This window comes from Phyllostomus hastatus, unplaced genomic scaffold (genome assembly GCF_019186645.2).
Source record: "Phyllostomus hastatus isolate PE091 unplaced genomic scaffold, TTU_PhHast_1.1 phas_contig_80, whole genome shotgun sequence".
In the NCBI taxonomy this organism is placed as follows: domain Eukaryota; kingdom Metazoa; phylum Chordata; class Mammalia; order Chiroptera; family Phyllostomidae; genus Phyllostomus; species Phyllostomus hastatus.
In genome coordinates this window covers 20,241,322-20,257,584 of record NW_025333960.1, presented here as the reverse complement: position 1 = coordinate 20,257,584, position 16,263 = coordinate 20,241,322, and the positions used below count along the sequence as shown (strand labels likewise).

The 16,263-nt window shown below is 38.6% G+C and overlaps 1 protein-coding gene across 1 annotated transcript in view; it reads right to left on the bottom strand.

Moving 5' to 3' along the window:
• LAMA3 (laminin subunit alpha 3) overlaps positions 1–13,483 on the bottom strand; it is a 248,937-nt gene extending 235,454 nt beyond the window's left edge. The window contains exon 1 of the mRNA XM_045849829.1: positions 13,008–13,483. Within this exon, the coding sequence (XP_045705785.1) occupies positions 13,008–13,280 (273 nt within the window). The 5' untranslated portion in view covers positions 13,281–13,483. The remainder of the gene's footprint in view (positions 1–13,007) is intronic.
• Positions 13,484–16,263: the final 2,780 nt, after the last annotated feature.

The window sequence follows — 16,263 nt, the reverse complement described above, 5'->3', positions numbered from 1 at the left end:
GTCGAGTATGGTCACAAAATAGAGGAAGAAGTGAAGGCTGTGAAAAGTAAAATAAAGGAAAATATACAGGGAACCAACAGTGAAGGGAAAAACCAGGACTCAGATCAATGGTTTGGACCAGAAGGAAGAAATAAACATTCAACTGGAACAGAATGAAGAAACAAGAATTCAAAAAAAAAAAAAAAATGAGGACAGGCTTATAAACTGATGGGACAACTTTAAACATTCCAATATCTGAACCATAGAGGTGCCAGAAGGAGAAGAGGAAAAGCAAGAAATGGAAAACTTATTTGAACAAATAATGGGGAAAAATAAAGGGGAGAACTTCCCCAAACTGGCAAAGGAAATAGACTTCCAGGAAGTCCAGGAAGTCCAGGAAGCTCAGAGTCCCAAAGAAGTGGGACCCAAGGAAGCACACAGCAAGGCACATCATAATTACATTATTCAAGATTAAACAGAAGGAGAGAATCTTAAAAGAAGCAAGAGACAAGGAGACAGTTTTACCTACCAAGGAGTTCCCAGAAGACCATCAGCTGATTTCTCAAAAGAAACCTTGCAGGTAAGAAGGGGCTAGAAAGAAGTATTCAAAGTCATGAAAGGCAAGGACCTACATCCAAGACTACTGTATCCAGCAAAGCTATCATTTAGAACAGAGGGGCAGAGAAAGTGCTTCCCAGATAAGGTCAAGTTAAAGGAGTTCATCATCACCAAGCCCTCATTATATGAAATGTTAAAGGGACTTATCTAAGAAAAAGAAGATGATCAAAAATGTGAACAGTAAAATGATAACAAAATCATAGCTATCAACAACTGAACCTAAAAAAAAAAAAAACAGAAACAAACTAAGCAAACAACTAGAACAGGAACAGAATCACAGAAATAGAGATCACATGGAGGGTTATCAGTGGGGAGAGTGCGGGAAAAGGTACAGGGAATAAGAAGCATAAATGGTAGGTACAAAAGAGACAGGACAAGGTTAAGAACAGTATGGGAAATGGAGAAGCCAAAGAACTTATATGTGCAACCCATGAACATGAACTAAAGGGGCGGGAATGCTGAAATAAAGAGTAATGCAGGGTGGAGGAGGATAAAGGGGAGAAAAAAAATGAGACAACTGTAATAGCATAATCAATAAAATATACTTAAAAATAAATAAAATGAACATTCTCAGGGCACCTCTTTCATAAATTATTGTGAGGATTAAGAAGTCAGTATATGTAAGGTGCTTAAGAACAGTGCAAACATCAGTGTTCTATGTGTATGTTAAATTAATACCCTTCACTAAGCAGGGGAGCAAGTTCCCTGATTACTAAGTTATTCTCCCTTTCACCACTTTACCTCCCTAATTTGGCATTACTCCTACACATAGTATGTACAGTATATGGTGCAACTTGAAGGCAATGGAGAATTACTTCTTCTCCCCACTTTTCACAGTTAAGGTGTATACAGATAATCTAATTTAAACCCATATTTCTCTCTAACTAATATTCATTTATTATTCCACATCTGTTTTCTGAGCATCTAGAATGAGAAAACCACTGAGAGAAAACAATACACTCATGATATTGAGAAACTGGCAAGACACATGGGACTCAATGAGTTGGCTTTCCCCAGGGCAGGTTCCACCCTGTTGGCATGAGGCGTCTAATAAAGCCCTGCTGGCTCATACAAACAGCTCTATTTTGTGAGGCAGGAAAAGGTTCCCTGCCTCTGAGCAGATACAGCCTTGCCCAGGCTGGATTTCAGCCTCCACTTGCCACTTGGCCAAGAACCCATGTACACAGCACAATCAGAAGCCGTTCCATTGACTGAGATCAGTGAGGTACCATGTAATAAATCCTTTCCTCACTAGGCAAATGATTCCAGAATGTCAAGCAAGAGTTAATATAGGTTTCATGAAAATCTAAATCTCAACCAGAAATAAATTTATGATCTGGAAGAATGTATATTACCACCCAAATTAACCTTAAAAAGTTAATATGTCCCTTCAAAAAATGTTACTTTAGCTGATAAGAAATGTGTCCCTACATAAATAATATCTAAACTAGTTATTAAATAGTATCAAAACAATTTAACATTGCTATTTTATAGAAAGCTATGGAAGTCTTTATGTTTATGGATTATTTAACATGCCAAATATGTTCAGTATATAATGTACATTTCATCATTAAAGTAATTTTTACTCAAAAATTTTAAATAACAATTGTGACAAATCATTTTTGTAGCTTACCACTTTAGAAGTCATACCTAAGAATTTTTTCACTCTGTGAAAAAACTCATTCATTGGGCACTGTGTACCAAGAAATATACTATACGATTTTTATCCTCCCATTCAACCTGTGAGATAGACATTATTATTAATCCTGTTTTATATATGAGGACATGGAGATTATGCAATTTTCCAAGGTCAGAGACCTGGTAGAGTTAGAATTCAAACTCATGTCTACAGAATTTCAGAGCCAGAGTTCTCCACCTCTAAGTGAGAATGGTTTGATAATATGGACAATGTGGTGATAATATAGTTTCCCTCATTAGAGTTTCCCTAGCCTTTAAGGAAAATTAAGCTACAAATAAATGAGTCATGTCCAGAAAGGTTATATTTGGGTCATCTAGCATGGTGCCTGGCATGTGAGAGCCACTTAATAAATGTTTGTGAATAAGTGAATGAGTTAAAAAAAAATAAAGACCTACAAAATGGAAGAAAATTAAGCACATGTAATGCTGTATGTAAAAAATTATAAAGAATTTACAAAAAAAATTATAGCAAGGTCATAGAATACAAAATCAATATTCAAAAATCAACTGCATTTCTAATGTGGATATGTGCACACACAGGAATTAGTAGATATACAAACACTTCCTAGCTCTGTCCACTGGCAGGGTCTATAATGACGTGCCAGTAACGAATGAGCACAGCTCATACCCAGATCTTTGTTATACCACAGTCAATAAAAAAAACAAAACAGGGCTCCTTAGAAAAATAGTTGGTTCCAAGGCCAGAGCAAAGCAAATAAAAATGACCCTGGAACATCTTGTGGAACCAGAAAGTAAGGAAGCACTTAAAAAAAAAGTGAAAGTATCATCAAAAGTGGCAGGGGAGGGAGCTTCAAAGATCTGTCCTCACAATGATGCAAAAATTAATCTGGCAAAAATTGTCAGAATAAAATTTTTCAGAACTCTCAAATCTGTTAAAAAACCTACAACAACCTATAATCAGTGAACTTGAAAATAAGTCCATTGAAATTAGTCTGCTTGAGGACGAGAAGAAACAAAGAATGAAGAAAAATAAACAAAGCCCACAGGACCTGTGGGAGAAAATAAAGTGGACCAACATATACATTACAAGAGCAGCAGCAGGAGAGAAGACAGAGAAAGAGAGAACAGGGTATTTGAGGAAATAATGGTTGAAACTTTCCAAATTTGATGAAGGGCATGAATTTACACATCCAAGAGATTCATCAAATTCCAAGATGGGTAAACTCAAAGAGATCTACACTAAAACACCTTACAATCAAACTGGGAAAAGACGAAAAGAAAATCTTGTAACAGCAAGACAGAAGCAATTCATTACACACACTGGTTCCTCAATGAGATTAACAGCCTATCATTGGAACCATGAAAGCCAGAGGCAGTAAGATGGCATTTATGTATGTATTTATTTATTTATTTTAACCCTTACCTGTGGGCATTTTGTCCATTGCTTTTAGAGACAGGAAGGGAGAGAGAAAGATATTGATGCAACAGAGAAGCATCGATTGGTTGCCTCCCATATGCATCCATACTAGGGATTGGTACCAGGATCGAGAATCATGCACATCTAGACCAGGGGGTTGCATGCACCCACACCCAGACAGGGGATTGAACCCACAACCTAGGTATATGCCCTGAGGGGGAATCAAACCAGCAACCCTTCAGTTACAGGACACACTCCAATCAACTGAGCCACGCTGGCCAGGGCAACAGATGAAATTTAAAGTGCTCAAAGTAAAAAAAAAAAAAAAATCAGTCAAGAATTCTGTAAGTGGTAAGAATGAAATCTTAACCATTTGCAACACTATGGAAGGGCCTAGAGGGTATTATGCTAAGTAAAGTCAGTCAGTCAGAGAAAGACAATACCAAATGATTCCACTTACATGTGGATTCTAAAGAACAAACTAAACAAACAAAATTGAAACAGACTCTATATACAAAGAACAGATCAATGGTTGGTAGAGGGAAGGAGGGCTAGGGCACTGGGTAAAAAAACTGAAGGGATTAAGAAGTACAACTAGGTAATTACAAAATAGTCACAGGGATATAAAGCACAGCATAGAGAATATATTCAATAATGTTGTAATAACTATGTATGGTCCAGGTTGCTCATGAAAATATCAGGGGAAACACTGTAAAGCATATGATTGTCTAACCACTATGCTGTATACCTGAAATGAATACAAAATAATACTGATATAAACTATAATTGAAATTTTTTAAAAAAGAATTCTACAAGTGGTAAAATTATCCTTCAAAAGTAAAGGAGAAATCAGAACATCCCCAAGGAAACAAAAGCTGCAGAAGTTTGTTGCTGGTAGACCTGATTTATAAGAAATGCTAAGGGCAGTCCTTCAAATTAGAATTAAGGGACACTAAACAGTAACTAAAGCCATGCAGGGAAATAAAAAACACTAGCAGGGCTAACCATTTAGATAAATATAAAAGCCAGCATTATTGTATTTTTCTACATGATTTAAAAGACAAATGCATAGAACAGTAATTATACTACATTTAGGATGGTAATTGTAATCGGCAGTGTAACCACTAAGAAAATAACTAAAGATATATAGAAAAGGAGACCAAAATGACACATTAGAAGAAAAAAATAAGTAGAAAGGAAGATAGTAATAGAGGAATTGAGGGACCAAAATAATATAAGACAGAGAAAACAAATATCAAAATGACAGAAGTAAGCCCTTCTTTATCAATAATCACTTTAAGTATAAATGGATTAAACTTACCAATTAAAAGGCAGAGGTTGGAAGAATGGACTTTTAAAAATGATCCAAATATATGTTGTCTGTAAGAGATTCACTTTAGGTCCAAAAACATAAATAAGTTGAAAGTGAAAGGATAAGAAACAATTTTCCAAGCAAACAGGAACCAAAGGAGAGCTGGGGTGGCTATACTAGTGTCAGACAAAACAGAGGATCAGAAAGGGTATATGCAGTTCAGACTTTAGAATCGAAATTGTTACAAGAGATAAAGATGGACATTACACATTGACAAAAGACCCAATTCATCAAGAAGATAGAGTAATTTAAATATAGCTGCACCAAACAAAGGAGCCTCAAGTATATGGGGAGAAGAATTTGAGAGAACTGAAGGAAGAAACAAATCTACAATGATAGTTGGAGATGTCAATACCCTACTTTGAGTAATGACAGTTTCTCAAAAACTTAAACATAAACTTACTGTATGATCTAGCAATTTGACTTATAGTAGGAATCAACCCCAGAAAACTGAAAACCTATGTCCACACAAAGATTTGTTTGGGATTGTTCATAGCAGCATTGCATATAATAGCCAAAACCTAGAAACAGTGCAGATGTCCATCAACTAGTGAATGGGTAAAGAAAATGAGGTAAAGCCATATAATGGAATACTATTTTCTACAATAAAAAGAAAGAAGCTACCAACTCATGCAACAATATGAACTTCAAAATTATGCTAAGTGAGAGAAATCAGACACAAAATACCATATATGTTGCATCGTTCCATTTATATAAATTTCCAGAAGTGGCAAATCTTTAGAGACAGAAATCAGCCCAGTGAAGATATATCCAGAGACTGATTGCACAGGCACAAGAGAACTTTTGGGGCCAAAGATAACATGCTAAAATGAGATTCTAGTGTTAACTGCACTCTATAAATTTAGTGAAATTTATTGAATTTACACTTACAGTAGATGCATGTTTTGGTATTTAAATTATGCCTCAGTAAAGCTATTTAAAATGGTTCACGTGCTTTAATCTAGTTTTGGTAAAATAAAAAGATGTGAAGAAAACATGTAGTTTTTCACATTCATAGGTACCCTAAAGATGCAAAACACACAGCTATCTTTCTGTAATAATTTAGGTACCAGTTTTTATAAGCAAAGGGCTGAAATTAATAATATTTTGTCCTCTCCTTTCCCTATGACTGTATATTTCTTTTTCGCAGATTAAATAATCTGTACTCAATGTCACAGGTAATTCAGAACATGAAGTATTGGGTTGGCCAAAAAATATGATTTTTTGTGTGTTCTTTTTCTGTAAAATGGCTCTAGTAGCACTTAGTTGTCTTTAACTTCATTGGAAACAATTTTGTTAGATTGTATTGTGACAGCTGCCATATCAGCATGCATTTTAAAAAAACTGATCAAAATTGGTAAATTTTTGTATAGTCATTTTAAAATTGAAGATGAAAGAAAGTGACATTTTCAGCATATTGTACTTTATTATTTCAAGAAAGTTAAAAATGCACCCAAAACACACACAAAATAGATTTGTGCAGTATATGGAGATGGTATTGTGACTGATCGAATGTGTCAAAAGAGGTTTGAAAAGTTTCATGCTGGAGATTTCTCGTTGGACAATGCTTCACAGTCAGGTAGACCAGCTGAAGTTGATAGCCATGAAATCAAGACATTAATGGAGAACAATTAGCATTATACCACACAGGAGATTGCCAATATACTCAAAATATCCAAATCAATTAAGTTATTGGTGAAAATGAAAAATGTGTCTTCTATTTTACAGAAAAATCTAAACAGACTTTTTGGCCAACCCAATAGAATCCTGTACTTCAAGGAATGAACATTCCCAGTTCCAGCTGTTCACCAGCAACCCTGAAAGGCCTTCATCTCTAGTAGCCTGTGATTGGTTGAGGAACAAAGTGCAGAGATGCTGGGTGAATTTGGCTTTTCAAAGGAGAACATTTATGTCTGTCTACCTCAAATGATTTGTACATAAACATTCATTGCTAATCCTTGGCTAATGCCACAAACACAGAACAACTATTAGGAAAATTCTTTTTAACAAAGAATCCCTTATTCATCCTTAAATTGATGACTATAAGTCATTGGCTTGAAGTCGCAACATAACTCATCATTAACCATTACTACACATGCATCAGTGGACACAGTAAAAGTCTTAGATTTCCCAATCCATATCCAAGATTTTCACATCACTTTCACAAAGGAAAAGGCCCATGTTGAAGTTAACAAGTGGTTCTCTTTCACGATAGTTCTATAAACAGAATCGTAATGAAGCTGAGTTTCCTGTTTATGGCGATTAGTCCAAGTCACACAAACAAGCAAGGGAGACTGCACTCTCACTCTAAGCCATAACTCATGTGTGTGTGCTTCTCCATCAGTATCGTTCAGGTTAGATACACGTTCCTATGCACATAGCAAAGGGTAATTAAGGAACATGTAAAAGATGTGTTGAACTGTCAATGTACAAAATCAAGACCATTAATTTGGTAGATATGTGCATTTCATTCCTTGTGAGTATAGTGTTTGTGACAAGCAAAACAAAACAATAGATTATATTTTAGACACAGCCCTCCACTTATTTACAGCCTTAAACTGTACCTTCGTTCTACCAACTTTTTTTTTTGGTATTTTTTAAAATATATTTTATTGATTATGCTGTTACAGTTCTCCCATTTTTTCCCATTGCTCCCCTCTGCCCTGAACCCCACTGCCACCAGCATTTTCCCACCTTAGTTCATGTCCATGGGTCAAACATATGAGTCCTTCAGCTTCTCCATTTCCCATTCTATTCTTAACCTCCTCTGTCTATTTTATACCTACAATTTATGCTTCTTATTTCCTATACCTTTTCCCCCATTCTTCCCCCATCCCCCTCTCTGCTGATAACCCTCCATGTAATCTCCATTTCTGTGAATCTGTTCCTGTTCTAGTTGTTTGCTTAGTTTGTTTTTGTTTTTGTAGGTTTAGTTGTGGATAGTTGAGTTTGTTATCATTTTACTGTTCATATTTTTTATCTTCTTTTTCTTAGATAAGTCTCTTTAATGTTTCATATAACAAGGGCTTAGTGATGATGAACTCCTTTAACTTGACCTTATCTGGGAAGCACTTTGTCTGCCCCTCCATTCTAAATTATAGCTTTGCTGGATAGAGTAATCCTAGATGTAGGTCCTTGCCTTTCATGATGTGGAATACTTCTTTCCAGCCCCTTCTTATCTGCAAGGGTTCTTTTGAGAAATCAGCTGATGGTCTTATGGGAACTCCTTGGTAGGTAAAACCGTCTCCTTGTCTCTTAATGCTTTTAAGATTCTCTCCTTCTGTTTAATCTTGAGTAATGTAATTATGATGTGCCTTGCTGTGTGTTTCCTTGGGTCCCACTTCTTTGGGACTCTCTGAGCTTCCTGGACTTCCTGGAAGTCTATTTCCTTTGCCAGTTTGGGGAAGTTTTTCCCATTAGTTTTTCCCCATTATTTGTTCAAATAAGATTTTAATTTCTTGCTTTTACTCTTCTCTTTCTGGCACCCCTATGCTTCAGATGTTGGAATGTTTAAAGTTGTCTGGGAGGTTTGTAAGCCTTTCCTCATTTTTTGGAATTCTTGTGTCTTCATTCTACTCTGGTTTAACTTTTATTTCTTCCTTCTGGTCCAAACTGTTGATTTGAGTCCTGGTTTCCTTCCTTCACTGTTGGTTCCCTGTATATTTTCCTTTATTTCACTTTGTGTAGCCTTCACTTCTTTCTCTATTTTGTGACCATACTCAACCATTTCTGTGAGGATCTTGATTACCAGTGTTTTTGAACTGTGTATCTGATAGGTTGGCTATCTCTTCGCCACTTAGTTATAATTTTTCTGGAGCTTTGATCTGTTCTTTCATTTGGGCCACACTTTTTTTTGTCTTAGTGCTCCTGTTACATAGTAAGGGGCAGTGCCTTAGGTATTCACCAGGTCAGGGAAACCTACTTCTCTGGGTTATGGCACTGTATGTGGAGGAGGGGTCCGAGAGGGAGCAATGCCTCTTGCTCATCTCTCAGCTGGCTTTTAGTCACTTCCCCCTCTACCTACAAGCAAATTCGGGCTTTTCTGGTGCTGATTCCCAGGTGGGTGAATTTGTGTGCCGTCTAGGACCCTGTGGGTCTCTCCTGTGAGGCTAGGAGTTTCTCCTGCTGCCTCAACTCCCACAGGTTTTTTCAGTCAGAGGTTTTGAGCCCTTATTTCCCCATGCTGGAACCCTGGGTTGTGTGGTCTGTCTTGCTCCCCAGTTGTTCCTCCTGGTTTATCAACACACAAATGTGGGACCACCCAGTCTTCTGGCGACCACCTTGCTGCCAGTCCTCTCCAGCCCATCTGCCCGTCTCTGTTCCTCCTACCAGCCTGGATGAATGTTACTTCTTTAATTACTTGGTTGTCAGATTTCCATGTAGTTCAATTTTCTGGCAGTTCTGGTTATTTTTTTGTTTTTAAATTTGTTCTTGTACTTCTTGTGGTTGTTTGAGGAGGCAAAGTATATCTATCTATGCCTCCATGTTGGCTGGAACAGATGTAAACCAGACAGACAGGATCCCCAAATGAGAGAGCTCTCGAATGCCAAAAACTTAATGTCTGAGCAGTAATAGGTATATATAATCTCATTTCATGAATATTAAGTCCAGGGGAACACCAGAGAATATTTTTCACACAACAAACTATGTTCAGACTTTTAAAATAGCCTGCCAGTTGACACATGCTACCTTTTAAGTATCAACATTGTTACAGAGTACGGACCATAAACTGAGGTTTTATTGTAAGATATGATTTTATTCATTTTTTATATTTTTTGCAAAATCTTTCTGACCTGAAATTCTCAAGCCTAACTGGCCCCAAAGACTTATTCTTAGGAAGTTCAAAGAAATACAATTATTTTAGTTAACTCTTCTTCATTTCCCATCTTGAGCAGATGCAAGACTACCATCACTCAGGCACAGCCAACTGAATAATCATAATTGTTCTTCCCTTCTCCCACCCATCACCCACCACCCCTCACTTCTCTGAAAGGCAGGTCTGTATAAGCAGCTGCCAAAACTGGCTATCACAGTGTCTAATAGTCTGGCCTCTGGAACTGGGCTTCCCCTTCTGGTCTCTGACACATTTTTCATTACACGAGAACCACTCACACCAACAATTGGCGCCTTTTCCCCTGCCCTCATCTCTGAAAGCAAAAAGCACTATTCAGCAGAGCTCTTGTTCATCTCTCATTTTCAGAGAAGCACAAAACTTAATTCCTGATGGCACTTTTTTTCTACAAGATACACCCTGGCCTAGAAACAGTCACTTCCTACTCTATCTAGGACTTTGAACCCAGTTTTAATTACCTATTCTGGAAATTCAATCAATAACAGGAAACATGACTTTTCTGGATCTCCAAAAACAATAGTATCAAACTATGAACACAATAAAAATACCAGTTGGGGGAAAAGGGATAGCCCATTCCTAGGCAGATCTGGAGGAGAGGAGTTGGTTGAAGTTTTCTTCAATTTCTCCCTTCTCCTTGCCTCTACTGTCCCCATAATTAAAACAGTTCTCTCCAAAGTTGGGTGTGCCAGGTAATCCAGAGGGTGCAAGAAGTGAATATTGAGTTCTCTTTACACTTATCTTACTTAAAAATAAGAAATTTAATCTTACTAATATTTAATATACAGATTGCTTTGGGATCTTCACTCAGTCCACAAGTCTCAGCTGATCACAAGTCACCAATGGTCCTGAATGTCTGTCCAAGGGAAGAGGAGGGGTTTCACCACACTATCATCTGGCCACGATGCTCAAAGCTTACATGTGCCCAGTTAAGTATACATGGGGATTCTATTCTTCTGAATAGAATGGTTATGATCTTGTATTGAAATGGGGAGTGACTAAGAAAGTCTTTTGACTACACAGGCTGGTTATCTCATGGTAAATTACTTAAAGACCTTTTAAATTTAAAGATGATGCTTGTTTCACAAAAATTCTAAATTTGCTGACTTTTCTGGGATGACAAATGGCTGCCAGTAATATACTACCTGACAGATATTTACAAAACAATGGAGGCACTTGCTCTGTTCTGTCAAAAATCAAAGTTGCTTTAACAATGCATAAAAAAGTAAATACTGTTCTTTAAAAAATGTATGCTTTGGAAAGAGCAGTTTTGAAAAATATATGTTTGGAAATGTTTCATCTTCTATTGCTAAAAATATGGAAGTATTACTCTAAAGGTTCTCATAGTTGCACATTTTTTTAAAACATGGAAACAGAATTGTATAACATTCTAATATTTTCCAAAAGAGGATTTGCAGTGTGTTTTGAATCTATTGTTTGAAACATTAAAATACAACACCTTCCTACCAGGAAGTACTGAATGCCACTTGAAAAGCAAACATTTACTTGCCAAGTTTCTACTTTAAAAGATTTTAGAATAATTGAAGGATGGGGCAAAAATATGAGTACCATGATTTAGTGAAGTCAGATAGCATGAGATCTGTGCAGTCACACAGGGTCCCACTCTTAGAATATCCCCTCACTTAATTTAATGCTCTATCACCATCTTGAAAGTCTTAATTTTTTAACAAGAGGTTTCACATTTTCATTCTACACCAGAACTTCATAAACTATGTAGTTGATTCTGGAGCTCAGTCAAGGCAATTCTTCCATTTGAATCTACATATTTTTTGAGATATCTTTTCAGCTGTGACAATCACTAAATTCTAGTTTTAATATAAAACCACTTTGAATTGTTTCATAAGTGCTAAACTAAACACATCAAAAATAATTACCGACATTATTACTTTTGTATATTTGTATATTTATAGTTATACGCAATCACAGGTAATATATTCAGAGAAAGCAAAATTATTTTGGTCTTTTAATAAATAAAATGAAAAGTACTTTCATCGTTATTTTCCTTTTACATTTCTATATTTGTATGTTTAAAGTACACACAATATATTAATAAAATATATTAATTTATTTATAAATAAATCAACATGCATCAGCATTGCATGTTTCAACAATTTGTCATTTATACAAGTGCAGAGTCAAAAGAGTTTCTAACACCCTCAATGATTATCTTTCACTTTTGGAGCCAAGCTCCAAAACTACTCCCTCTTCCGGCAACACTTTCCTATTTCTCAGCAATAATTCCGAGCAGCTGAAGAGAGCAATTACGGCTTAGTGTAAAGCGCCTTTAGGAATTAGGACTAGGTTCAAATCCAGCTGCCCCGCTTTAGGATGTAGGCACGTTTCTTAACCTGCTCACCTGATCCAGTTCCCAGCGCTGTCGTTAGGATCTTGTGTAAAGACCTGGCACACCGTCATTAACAGGCTCATTAAGCACCACAATCTCCATCATTTACACCTGGCGTTAGCGGTGAGCGCCTCTTTGGACTCTGAGCACCCAATCTATCTATTTCAAGTCTTATTTGGTCCAATGACTCTCGGTGGTGACATTTCAGGCAGGGAGTGAAGTACATCTTCTCATTGACATCGGAGTGATACTACTGATAAAACCTAAAAGTTCCCTCTTAAAATACACCGTGCAAGCTAACTGCCACCAGCTTCTCGGAAGGAAGTAGGTGAGATGAAGTGCCTTGAAAGAGGGACGCCAGTGAAGGCCAGGGGAACTCACGCCGAGCCTGGCTGACGAACGGAGTCGGATCTGGACAGCAGTTCGCTGCATCCCTCGAGCGCAGCCTGGGACTTTCTCCTCGGCTCGCCCACACCTGACCTCGGCCTTCATCCACCTGGCGCGCTTTACCCATCCCCGCCTCCGGCAGCGCGTTGGCAGCGCTCCCAAAGGATCACTCGAGGGACCCCGCGCGCACCCCCCGGGGTCGCCAGCCCGCGCGGGAGTTGAGGGAGCCCTTCCCGGTCGCCAGGGTTCACTAGCACCGGCGGGGAAAGGGGCCAATTCCTTTGCCCCTTGTGGCTGACCGCGCGGAGAGGGAGCCCGTCCCCGGTTCCCCGCCGCCCCTCACCGTCTCCCCGGACTTCACCTGGATAGTGTGGCCTCCGCCCGGGGCGGTGGGCCCCCCTACCAACTTGCAGTAGAGTTCGGGCCGGAGCCGTGTGCCTCCGGGCTCTGGCTCCCCGCAGGTGGCGGTGGCCCAAATCCTCGCCGCCTCGGCCAGGTTAAAGTAGGGTGGGTGCAGGCTGAGCCCGGCCGCGGCCGAGAGTCCCCGAGCGGCCGCGCACACAGCGGGCAGAAGGAGGAGCAGCTGCGGGGCTGGCCGCCGTACCCAGCCCGGAGCCCGCGCGGCCGCTGCCATCCCGCTGCGCACGGCCCTCCCTCTCGGCTGCCCGCGGAGGGGCTGCGGGGGGGAAAGGCTCCGCGGGCCAGACAGCACAGTCCTTCCGTGGACTCGCGAGCGCAGCCCTGGAGCCCGCGGCGCGGGGACAGCTTGTCTCCTGTGGAATCTGCAGCGGCGGGAACGGGCACCGCCGGATCAGGAACTGACAGCGCCCAGCCTCGGGCCAGCAGACGGCGTCTCTGCAAGCGCTCTGAGCGCTGCAAACTTCGCGGGCGGGGAAGGCGAAAGGCGTTCCCGGGCTCCCACCCCGTTGGCTCAAGCCGGGGCCCTGGACAGCCCCAACTTCCCACGGCAAAACAAAATCAGGTATTTCTCCTTTCTAGGTACTCACGGCCTCAGGCCAGCAAGAAAAGCCAGCTCCGAACCTCTGACAAGGGAGAAGGAGGCTTGCGATGAGTTTGAATGAGACAACAGAGAAAGGGCCACTGCCTGAAGAACTTAAAAACATTGCTATTTCCCAGACAAGCCTCAACTGACCGAAGACAAGTCCTGTCAATTCTTAAACACCGTGCACCTGTGGCACTGCAGCCATGCACCGAGTCTGGGAGCAAAGGAGCTCACAGGGAATTGTGAGTAGCAGAAGGAACACATTTAAGAGACAGCCAATAGTGGAAGTTGTAGTTCGTCAAACTGGACAGGAGCTCTGGAGAAAATCCTTTTAGATGCTCAATCTGCTGAAGTGTACAGATAAACTGGGAGATGTTAGAGTGAAATACTCCAGCTGTCAAGGTGACCTCAGGGTACAGGATACTCCCATAGGGGCTGAGGCGTGGTCTCCAACGCAGGGCAGGGACACCTCACAGAAACACAGCCCCCGCAGGCAGGCATTCTTCGAAGAAATGCGAGGAGGGTGTCATAGCTGTGGGCGGTATGAGCAGAAGTGCCCCCCAGGGAACAGGACTGGAGGTTTGAAGCATGGAGCAAAACACCAAAAGGGGAAGCCATAACACTGATATATTGACGGCCTAAGAGATAAAAGTGTTTAAATAAAAAAGCACCTTAACTAAACAAAAAAATGGAAAATAGATGACAGAGGAGGTAACTTATAGCATTAAAAGGCATAGGATTAATGACTTTAATATATAATCTGCTTTTGCAAAACAATTAGGAAAAGCTGAACACTCATGGCTCAAAAACCTAACACAATTCACAGAAAATAAGTTTTAAGATAATAAACACAAGAAAAAATATTCAACCTTTCTGGAAATTGAAATGCAAGCAAAGCACCAATGAGACTCATCTTTCACCTTTCAAACTACCAAAGATGTTTTTAAATAAAAACTAAAGTTGAAGAGAAGTCAGTGAATCAAGTATCACACCCTCGGTAGAAGTGAAAACCTTGTAACCTCTCAGGAAGGCAATTTTCGCAGTGCTTACCAAATGACTGCAATGCACATCTGTTTTGCCCTAACAATTCCACTTCAGAGATTTACATATCATACAGGAAATAATTCAGGGAGTTTGCAAAGATTTAATGGCAAGTAGTTATCAGAGCTATTTATAACTTTTTTAAGTTTAAAAGAATATAAATGTCCAATAATAAGAGGTAATTAAATATAAATTGTGGCATATTGACATAGAGAAATATTATAAAGTCATTAAAGTGATCTCATAGAAGTATATACTTCTATAACATCATATGAGTCTACATAGAAATTACATACTTCCCTAAGATGTTCACAATATTTTAACATAAAAAGGATATAAAGTCATATATGTACAAAAATTAATTGCATTTCTAAAAACTAGCAATAAATAATCCAAAAAGTGAAATTAAGAGTAATTCCATTTACAATAGAATAAAAAAGGACAAAATTCTTAGGAATAAATTTAACAAAACAAGTGCAAGACTTGTACAGTGAAAACGATAAAACATTTTTTAAAGTAATTAAAGGAAGATTAAAACAAGTGGAAAGACATGCTATATTCATGGATTGGGAGATAATAGTTTAGATGGCAATATTCCCCAAAGCAACCTACATATCCAATACAATTCTTATGAAATTTTTTTCCAGAAATTGATAAGCTGATTCTAAAATTTATGTGCAACTGCAGAGGACCCAGAATAGCCAAAACAATCCTAACATAAAAAGAACAAAATTGGAAGATTCACACTTTCTGATTTCAAAACTTAATACAACCCTACAGTAATCAAGACAGTATGGTACTGGCATAAGAATAAACATACAGTTCACTGAAATAGTTTTGGAAGTTCATAAATAACCCCTTACATAAATGGTCACTTCATTTTGACCACTTTGAATATTGCCAGGAAATGGTGCTGGAACAACTGGCTATCCACATGCAAAAGAATCAAGCTGGATGCCTACTTCATACCATATATAAAAATTAACTCACAGTGTATTAAAGATCTAAATGTAACCACTAACACTATGAAAGTGTTAGTTAAAAACATAGCAGTAAATCTTTCTGTCATTGATATAGGCAGTGCTTTCTTACATATGAAATCAAAGGCATACAAAAGAAAAAAATAAATTGAACCTCATTAAATTTGAAAACTTTTATGCTTCAAAGAACACCATAAAAATAAAATGAAAAGATGACCCAAAGAAAATATTTTCAAATCATATACTGATAAGAGACTCAAATCCAGATTTAACTCAATCATAAAAAATAATTAAATGATGGACAAGGAATTTTAATAGACATTTCTTCAGAGGAGATATAAAAGTGGCCAATAAGCACATAGAAAGATGGTCAACATCATTAGTCATTAGGAAAATGCAAATCAACACCACAATGAGATGTTACTTCACACTGATTTTAGGGTGACTATAATCTAAAAGATAATAAGTGTTGGTGGGGATGTGGAGGAATGGGAACACTTATACATTGCTGGCAGAAATGAACATAATGCAGACACTTTGAGAAATAATTCAGTTCCTCAAAAACTTAAACATAATGTTACCATGTCTTCTTC